Here is a 10,000-nt window from a genome sequence, read left to right as displayed (position 1 = left end):
ATGGGTGATCTAGTCCTGTGGTGTAGAGATGGGTGATCTAGTCCTGTGGTGTAGATGGGTGATCTAGTCCTGTGGTGGAGTAGAGACAAGTGATCTAGTCCTGTGGTGTAGATGGGTGATCTAGTCCTGTGGTGTAGATGGGTGATCTAGTCCTGTGGTGGAGTAGAGACAAGAGTTCTAGTCCTGAGGATACAAGGATACAAGGAAGTTTATTGTCACATGCATATAGTTACTGGAAGTAAGAAATGCAGTGAAATTATGTCTGGTGTCAGCCTATCGGAGGAGAGACAGGTAATCTAGTCCCGATGTAGTCGTTTAGAGTAGGGACAAGTGATCTAGTCCTGAGGAGAGATGGGTGATCTAGTCCTGTGGTGAAATAGAGATGGAGGATCTATCCTCCTGTCTCTCTCAAAGTCAGCATGCAGTCTTGTCTCAAAGCGGAACTTTTGCAGGTTCCTACTCACTAATGTTCAGAGGAGTACTGTGGCAGACAGACCTCATAAGTGAGTGCTGTATCAGTGAACGTTCTCTATCTAAGCACTCTAGTGGTTCTGAAGGTTCTGTTAAGTTTGTTCTGATCCTGTTCTAGGCTGGGCCTCTGGGTCTGTAGTCCTCTCCTGCCTTTGCGGTGCTGAAATGGGGTAGCCCCCAGGAGCTCTCCGTGGTGCTGAAATGGGGTAGCCCCCAGGAGCTATCCACGGTGCTGAAATGGGGTAGCCAACAGGAGCTATCCACGGTGCTGAAATGGGGTAGCCCCCAGGAGCTATCCACGGTGCTGAAATGGGGTAGCCAACAGGAGCTATCCACGGTGCTGAAATGGGGTAGCCCCCAGGAGCTATCCACGGTGCTGAAATGGGGTAGCCCCCAGGAGCTATCCGGGGTGCTGAAATGTGAGCTATCCGCGGTGCTGAAACCTCCATTTGCATTACTGGTTACATGTAAAGCTGCATTTCATTACTGGTCTAAAAACTCAGAAATATGAACTATATAAAAATGAATTAACTGACTTCCAATGCATATGTAGAAGAAAAATTAACAAAACCTTGGCATGACCTCTCTTCCTCATACCCATTGGAAGGTCAAACTGCATGGAACTGACAGTGATTGTTAACCAAATAACATTGGTTATAGCTTTTGCTTGTAGCCAGGGGAGATGTTTGCAACTACATGATCTTTTATCAGTCCAGTTGCAGTAGGCCTAGATCCCAACCACAATTCATGAACTGTGATGAACTGCCCTATTTGTGATTGTTTTTAGAGATTTTAGAGGTTAAATGTGGCTGGTGCTACAAATCTGTTAACCTCCACATGGAAAACAAGTTAACGTATTTCACCTTAAAGAATTCAACGGACAATATGGTTTCTAGGTTTCCAATAAATGGTGCGGCTCACATGAAAGATGGTACCACCGTGGTGCTGAAACAGGTGCTGCCTGACTATCTCAGGCTAGGGTCCTGCACATGGTGCTGAAACAGGTGCTGCCTGGCTATCTCAGGCTAGGGTCCTGCGCGTGGTGCTGAAACGTGCTGCCTGGCTATCTCAGGCTAGGGTCCTGCGCGTGGGAGCTGTCCATGATGCTGAAACATGGTAGCTAGCCTCATTTCCACTGACTACGCAACTCAGTTTGGCTCCGATTGGCAAAGCACGGTAGCTTTTGGCATGGTAATCTCTGGCCTGGTTTGTATCTGCACTGGTAACAGCACCCTTAACTTGGTAGGTGGGGTGTATGTTGAGTCGTGTTGCCTACAGTTCAGTTCACTAGCTTGATGCTAGTGATTTGCTTTAGCTGGCCAACCAAGGATAAAAAGGGTGATAGAATGGATGAAGAGAGCAGTGTACCTGGTTCTGTGGTGTTAATACAGAAGGTATGCAACTTAGGACAGTTCCAAGAAATGCTCAGATGTTATTTCACAAGCCCAGTTACAACCCCATAATTAGACTGGAGAATAAAACGGTGTTGTCCATGGTGCTGAAACATGGTGCTGAAACATGGTGTATGTGTGTGTGTGTGTGTGTGTGTGTGTGTGTGTGTGTGTGTGTGTGTGTGTGTGTGTGTGTGTGTGTGTGTGTGTGTGTGTGTGTGTGTGTGTGTGTGTGTGCTGAAACATGGTGTGTGTGTGTGTGTGTGTGTGTGTGTGTGTGTGTGTGTGTGTGTGTGTGTGTGTGTGTGTGTGTGTGCTGAAACATGGTGCTGACACATGGTGCTGAAACATGGTGTGTGTGTGTGTGTGTGTGTGTGTGTGTGTGTGTGTGTGCTAAAACATGGTGTTGTCCATGGTGCTGTCCATGGTGCTGAAACATGGTGTGTGTGTGTGTGTGTGTGTGTGTGTGTGTGTGTGTGACACACGGTGCTGACACATGGTGTCCAGTAGCACTGTGGTGCTGACACCAGGCGATGTTCAGGAGCTATTTTCTGCTCCTCTGCTGCCGCTGTCTCTCTGTCTCTCCATCTCTCTCTCCCTCTCTCTGTCTCTCCATCTCTCTCTCCCTCTCTCTGTCTCTCCATCTCTCTCTCACACCCTCTCTCTCTTCATCTCTCCATTTCTGTCTAGGGGTGTAAATCGGAGTCTTCATGACGATTTGATATCGATTTCTTAAAGCTACCTTGTGTAAGAACTTCTCCCATCTAGCGGTGAAATTTTATATGACAACCAACTGAATATTACTTTCTAGCCCCTCCCATTCCGAGCGCATTTTAACTCCTACGGTGGCCGTTTCATGCCAAAGTTAACATTGCTTCCAGTACTACGACTTCGTCCGGTGTTCCTTCCAGTTATAAGGTTACTTTAGAAAACAATTACACATTGCATTTAGTTATATAGCCAGTAAACATGTTGGGTATGACCTCTATGTAAAGTGAATAGCCTAGTTTTACGTTTTCATTATTTTGGTAGGCTACTATTTCATTGCTAGCATCAGCTATCAGGTTCCCAAACGAATGCATGCTAATGTTATAGTACAGTAGATTCAGTGCTATCGTTATTCTGTATGTGCGAGATTAATAGTGTAAAGGCAATGTTTACAGCGTAGCCTACTATTTTTCTCAGTGAGCAGAGTCAGAGATCAGTCGATGCAACGGAGGTGCAAGGGAAAGGTAAAGGAAGAGGGAAAGGTAAAGAAAAGCCAAGAGCCGGTGGCAGAGGATCGATGAGACCTCCTAGGCAAAGAAAAAGTAAGACTCCAAAAGATGACGAGGAGAGACTGGAAGAACTTCAAAGACAAAGGAGAGAAGCAACGGAGGTTTGTGTTTTTAATATATTTCTCTGAACAGTATCAATGTCAATGACACCGAAATTAGCTCGGAAGCTGCACCAGGCACGTTCGTTTGCGTTGCGTCTGCTGCAGAAAAAAAATAGACCATTCATCTAAAATTGATTTTACGCGTTGTGAACGGAACGCTTCAGTCACGCGCTTGGTGTAGCTTCCCTGCCTGTTTGTATCTCAATTGTTTGTAGCAATTTCTAGCTGTTGCCAGTCAACTGCATGATGCGAGTTGTCTCCCAGTGAAATCACGACACATAATTACGTTATGGTCTATAGAAAATGTTACACAACATTTTCACCTTTTCATTGTCCATACACATACATAGTATTCATCATTTTGTGTGAACACTTGAAAAATGACACAGAGTAGGCTACTATTACTACTACTCTGCTAACAATCTAACTTTGCTACCTAAACAAGCCTATCTGATCTTATTTCTTGTGTCTTATTTCTTCAGACTTGTGGATGGAATGAGCCTGCAAGAGCACAGGAACCTCACCACACAGTTGCTATAGTGAGGCAGCCAGGTCTGGTGTTTGATGCATCAGTGCAGACATGTCGTCCCCCCACCTGTGCCAGGGATGCCTTGGTGTAGTTGTACACACTGCAGAGACATGCCAATCGATCAGAAGAGAAAATGCTGTGGACAAAACCCTGCCACCTGTGTGAGCCTTCTGCCTCACTACACACAGCACTGCCTAGATGAAGGTTTTCTCCAGATTCACAGGCAGTACATCACAGACATCACAGCATTAGGCCATGTAAGAGAGCCAGGTGATGACAATAGAGTTCAGATATGCTACCTACAGACATTTCATTTTCTGGCAGCATGGGTCTCTAGGACAGGGTAATAGAAGAGTGATCCCAAGCTGTGTGTGTAGGATAAGGGATACATTCCCTGACCCTCAGGGACATCTCTGGAATTTATTTCACCTTCCTATAATGTTGTAATGTTGTGTTATTGTAAATAGTTTTGTATTAGTGTTCTTGTACTGCCTGTTCCTTTTAAAACTGTATTTAATTTATTTTACACCGGTACATCGCTATATTTTGCTTTCATGAAAATAAAAACTTTTAGAATTGATAAGAGACTGTTCATGCTGTACCTCATACATTACATCCACAAACTTATAATTAAAAAAGGAGTTGTGGTAATTTACCATTTTGAAACACCAAATGACAGTAACATGGTCAACAATGTTATTTGCAATATATTTATTTACAGAAATTAACAAATTATGGTATTTACACATGAACCCTTCCTTTTTGTATGGTGCCTTTGAAGCAACATGGGCCATCATTCTAAATTTGCAGTCTCCTGGAAAGCTGATCCTGTGGAAGACATGCAGTGTCGTTAGACATACACGCCATTTTATATAGTTCAACATATTGTTACTAATCTGTATAGTGCTATTTTGCCTAGACTGAGTTACAGGCAAGGTTACAATGAAGGCATGCACGTGCATCACATAACAAGACCATTGAATTTCGTCCACATCCTCCTCCACGATGCTCATGTCATGTAGGCTTTGTAAAAAATATATATAAATGCTTATATCATGAAAATATACAATAGAGAATGTCATCGGGTATAGACATTATGAGCATTGATGGGTTACCTCTGTTCAAGGTTCTCATTCAGGGGCTTCTGCAATTGCGCCAAGATGCTCATCTGAAATGAATAAGCAGAGCGTTTCACAACATATAACAGTACATAAAATGGTAAACACCAAGATATTAAAAATATACTTTCAGTTATTATCAAACAACAATCACATAGAATCAACAATTGTTTTCATGCAGTGAAAAACGTTCAGACAATTTAGTAGGCTACGTCTACAATTAATAAGACTACAGGACAGGCCTCAGGATGTGAACGTCACCCTTGGAATTGGCTACACTAGCATTATCAGATTAGGATATATTTAGGCTACAAAGCAAAAGCAATGAAAAATAACTACAATTTAGTGCCCTTTGCCTGTGATCCGTCATAGCAGATTTATGTTACAATCCTTTTTCATCGAAAAGGATTGTAACATACGTCATTCTAGCGTTATGGACAACCATGCTATACTAAGCCAAGCAACTATAAAACTTCGAATTTACACCATAGACTGTATGTTTACACGAATAGGCCAAATTACCTGTCGAGGAGAAAGCAGGCAATTTCGGCGTCCCTTTTAAAATCCTTGCTCCTCATGAGCTCTTTCCATCTTAGAAAAGCCACTCCAATATTGACTTTGGTCTGTTGTTTTTCCGGTCGCGTTGGCGTTTTAATTCTCTTTTTCGCTTCCTTGGCGACTCCTTTTCATGTCCTCGAGAATAGTTGTAATCCTCCATTTTCAACAGACTTTCAAATCTGCCGGCAGTCGCGAGTAGACTGATCGATCATGCAATGAGTGTTGCCTACAAGCGCGAAAGGCGGAGCTGAATTTCCAGGAATGTCCCTCGTTGGCGAATGTATTTCAAAGATGGAGGCGCAACATGGATTCAGCCATTTGCGCGACTCGCGCATATGTATTTGGAATAGCAGATTCTACACTTACGAGAATACTTTGATTAGTAAGTGGAAATAATTACACATGAATGAGCACATATTTTTGAAAGAACAAATGGGTTTTGCTAAGAATTAACTCAAAAAAGTACACAATGTAGCTTTAAGCCAATGATTCGATTATTTTCGATACTTCAGAATTCCCCACGATACGATTCAATACTCGATATTTTTACATGATATCTATGAAGTTTCAAATAAATCAACAAAAGTTCGGAATGTAGGAGCAGGTATCTAAAGCCTTTGTTCTCTGCGACACAATACAGCCTCATGTCTTTGCATTGGCCTTGCAAAGTGCTCGACAACTTTTGAGTGAAAAACGTTGTCAGTGATGTGGCAGGCTTGGAAGCCTGTGCTCTCGCCTTCAATACCATAGCGCCTTTTCAGGTGTGCGGATAGATTTGACGTAGCCGCAGTATCTTCTCTCACACTGACAGTCTTTCTCTTTGCAAACGGCAACATCTCTTACCACTGCTTCATCTGTTTTTCTGAAGCCAAAATACTTCCACACCCATGACTTGACGCCGACTGGAGTGTGTAAAATTTCACTTTCATTGCCAGATCGCTCTAACGGTACCATCGCTTAGGAGTAGGTATGTAGTGCGCTTACATCGGAGCCATAGACATAAAAAGAAAGGTCGGAGCTGATGCTGAAAATACGAACAAACAGGTGGCAAAATAAACACATTAATCGTTACTCTTGCGGACGCATCGATGCATTGAATTGTCGGCTGCATAATCGATGCATTGATACGAATAGATTAATATTTACACCCCTATTTCTGCATAATCGATGCATTGATACGAATAGATTAATATTTACACCCCTATTTCTGCATAATCGATGCATCGATACAAATAGATTAATATTTACACCCCTATTTCTGCATAATCGATGCATCGATACAAATAGATTAATATATCTCTCTATCTCCTTGTTCATCTCCATGTCTCTCCATCTATATCTCTCTCTCCACTCTCTCTCCACTCTCTCTCTCCCTCTTTCTCTTTCTCCACTCTCTCTCTCTCTCCCTCTCCACTCTCTTAGTGTGAGAGGTGGGAAGGGGTGGCATACTGTCCTAGTCTCCTAGAGGGAGAGTAGTCACCCTCTCCCAGACTAAAGGGATACAGGAGGACAGTGCAGGACAGTAGTCCACTGTGGAGGCTGCAGGACAGTAGTCCCCTCTGCAGGACAGTAGTCCACTCTGCAGGACAGTAGTCCCCTCTGCAGGACAGTAGTCCACTCTGGAGGACAGTAGTCCACTCTGCAGGACAGTAGTCCCCTCTGGAGGACAGTAGTCCACTCTGCAGGACAGTAGTCCCCTCTGCACACTCTGCAGGACAGTAGTCCACTCTGCAGGACAGTAGTCCCCTCTGCAGGACAGTAGTCCCCTCTGCAGGACAGTAGTCCCCTCTGCAGGCTGCAGAGGGAAGTGGTCTAGCGGTCTAGTGGTCTAGTGGTCTAGTGGTCTAGCGGTCTAGTCTGAGTGGAGGTGAAGTGCCCAGGCAGAGTACTGAGTGGATTGGGGTCCGTGTCAGGATGAAGATGAGCTGCCTTTTCTGTGGAGAGAGCGCACACACACACACACACACACACACACACACACACACACACACACACACATACACAGACACACACACACACACACACACACACAGACACACACTCACACTCGCACCCACACACGCACCCACACACGCACACACACTTGCGCGTGCACGCACACACACACACACACACACACACACACACACAGAGACACACACTCGCTCACACACACACAGACACACACTCGCTCACACACACACACACACACACACACACACACACACACACACACACAGCCATGGAGATAAGCTGCCTTTTCTGTGTGGAGAGCATGTGCACTGTGCCAAATTGAAGTCCTGCTCCCTGGAATGGGTCTCTTTGTGGGATTACAGGTTCAGGTGTTTAACAGAGGCTCAGTGGCACTTACCAGAGAGACTCAGATACCACCAGTCTGGAGGAGGAATGAGAGGGAGAGAGAGGGATAGAGAGAAATAGAGAGAGAGGGATATATATATATAGAGAGAGAGGGAGGGAGTGAGAGAGAGGGAGGGAGTGAGAGAGAGAGAGAGGGAGGGAGGGAGTGGGAGAGAGTACAAGGATCTGTTGTAGGATCACCTCTTCCTCCAGACTCACACCAAGAGCCATGTGGGCTAAAGCAGTACAGTGGCATTGTGTGTGTGTGTGTGTGTGTGTAGTGGCAGGTGTGTGTGCATGTTAGTATGTGTGTGTGTAGTGGCAGGCGTGTGTGCATGTTAGTGTATGTGTGTGTTCAAAGCTGAGTGTTAAAGAAAGGAACAGTGTGTGTGTGTGTGTAGTGGCAGGCGTGTGTGCATAATAATGTGTGTGTGTGTGTGTGTATTCAAAGCTGAGTGTTAAAGAAAGGGACAGGAGTGTGTGTGTGTGTGTGTGTATGTGAGTGTGAACATGCATGTGCATGTGTGTGTGCGTCCCTACATACCTGCTTGTGTCAGTGTGTGTGTGTGTGTGTGTGTGTGTGTCCCTACATGCCTGCTTGTGTCCATGTGTGTGTGTGTGTGTGTGCGTCCATACATGCCTGCATGTGTCCATGTGTGTGTCCGTGTGTGTGTGTGTGTGCGCGTCCCTACATGCCTGCTTGTGTCCATGTGTGTGTCCGTGTGTGTGTGTGTGTGTGCGCGTCCCTACATGCCTGCTTGTGTCCATGTGTGTGTGTGTGCGTGTGTGTGTGTGTCCTAATCTCTCCCACTGGCAATCTCTCTCCACCTCTTTCTCTCTCTCTCTCTCTCTCTCTCTCTCTCTCTCTTCCCCTCTTCCTCTCTCTCTCCAACTCTTCCTCTCCTATCTCCACCTCTTCCTCTCTCTCTCTCTCTCTTCACCTGTTTCTCTCTCTCTTCACCTCTCTCTCTCTCTCCACCTCTTCCTCTTCTCTCTCTCTCTCTCTCCACCTCTTCCTCTACTCTCTCTCTCTCTCTCTCTTCACCTCTCTCTCTCTCTCCACCTCTTTCTCTCCTCTCTCTCTCTCTCTCCACCTCTTCCTCTCCTCTCTTCCTCTCCTCTCTTCACCTCTTTCGTTCCTCTCTCTCTTCCTCTCTCTCTCTTTACCTCTTTCTCTCTCTCTCTCCACCTCTTGCTCCCTCTATCTTGATTGATGTTGTTCATTCTTACCTTTGCTCTAGCTATCCATCATTCATTCCTTTGCTATCTGTTCTTTTCTTTTCTTTCATTGTTCCTTTCATTTTTCTTTCTTTCCCATTCTTTTCCTCTCTGAATCCCCCTCTCTCTGGGCTTCGAGTGCTTGTCTTTCTCTTTTTTCTTTCTGTATCTATCTTTCTCTTCTTGCTTGTCCTCTGTCGCGGTGGGGTCCTCCTCCTGCCATTCATGCCACCATTTCACCCCCCTCTCTCTCTCTCCTCTCTCTCCCTCTCTCTCTCCCTCTCTCTCTCTCCTCTCTCTCCCTTTCTCTCTACCTTTTCTCTCTCTTCTCTCTCCCTCTCTCTCTCTCCTCTCTCTCCCTTTCTCTCTACCTTTTCTCTCTCTTCTCTCTCCCTCTCTCTCTCTCCTCTCTCTCCCTCTCTCTCTCCCCTCTCTCTCTTCTCTCTCTCTCTTCTCTCTCTCTCTCTCTCCATGTCACTGTATCCTCTTCACTTTTCTCCTCCTATGTTTTCGAATGTCAATTAGGGTGGGGGAGGGGAGGAACAACTGCACAGAATGACTGGCCTGTGTGTGTGTGTGTGTGTGTGTGTGTCTGTGTGTGCGTGTGTGTGTGTGTGTGTGTGTGTGTGTCTGTGTGTGTGTTTGTGTGTGTGTGTGTATGGTATGTGTGTGTGTGTGCTATATGTGTGTGTGTTTATGTGTGTGTATGTGTGTGGTGTGTGTGTGTGTGTGTTTGTGTGTGTGTGTGTGTGTGTGTGTGGGTGTGTGTGTGTGTACTGTATATGGTTTTACTGAGACACTGTGGCTTTAGTTTGAGATGAATTTGTATATTTAGGTTTACCAGCTTAAACTAACCAAATATCCTTCCTGCTGCTCTCTCTCTCCCTCTCTCTCTCCTCTCCTCTTGCCTCCCTCCCTCTCTCCCTCCCTCTGTTAGACCCCACGGCCATGTCCACCTCTTCCGGAGTTGACCATGCAGTGATCGGTGGAGTAGTGGCCG

At 45.3% G+C, this 10,000-nt stretch overlaps 1 protein-coding gene and 1 long non-coding RNA gene across 2 annotated transcripts in view; one reads left to right on the top strand and one right to left on the bottom strand.

The window, feature by feature from the left end:
* The window catches only part of cadm3 (cell adhesion molecule 3), a 67,108-nt gene that overhangs the window by 56,232 nt on the left and 876 nt on the right, over positions 1-10,000 (top strand). The window contains exon 8 of the mRNA XM_076299840.1: positions 9,938-10,000. This exon is cut by the window's right edge and continues 63 nt beyond it. Coding sequence (XP_076155955.1) covers positions 9,938-10,000 — 63 coding nt within the window. The remainder of the gene's footprint in view (positions 1-9,937) is intronic.
* LOC143139238 (uncharacterized) lies at positions 4,524-5,635 on the bottom strand. Its single transcript, XR_012990357.1, has 3 exons — positions 5,410-5,635; positions 4,885-4,937; positions 4,524-4,597 (listed from the first exon to the last, which is right to left on the bottom strand). It is a non-coding gene; the product is annotated as an uncharacterized LOC143139238 (long non-coding RNA).

The sequence above is a fragment of the Alosa pseudoharengus genome, unplaced genomic scaffold (genome assembly GCF_046254945.1).
Source record: "Alosa pseudoharengus isolate Yale_2024_CS ecotype anadromous, Long Island Sound unplaced genomic scaffold, YU_APseudo_1.1 YU_APseudo_1.1_scf_22, whole genome shotgun sequence".
Taxonomy (NCBI): domain Eukaryota; kingdom Metazoa; phylum Chordata; class Actinopteri; order Clupeiformes; family Clupeidae; genus Alosa; species Alosa pseudoharengus.
The sequence above is the reverse complement of the archived record's forward strand: the minus strand, read 5'-3'. Positions and strand labels throughout refer to the sequence as shown.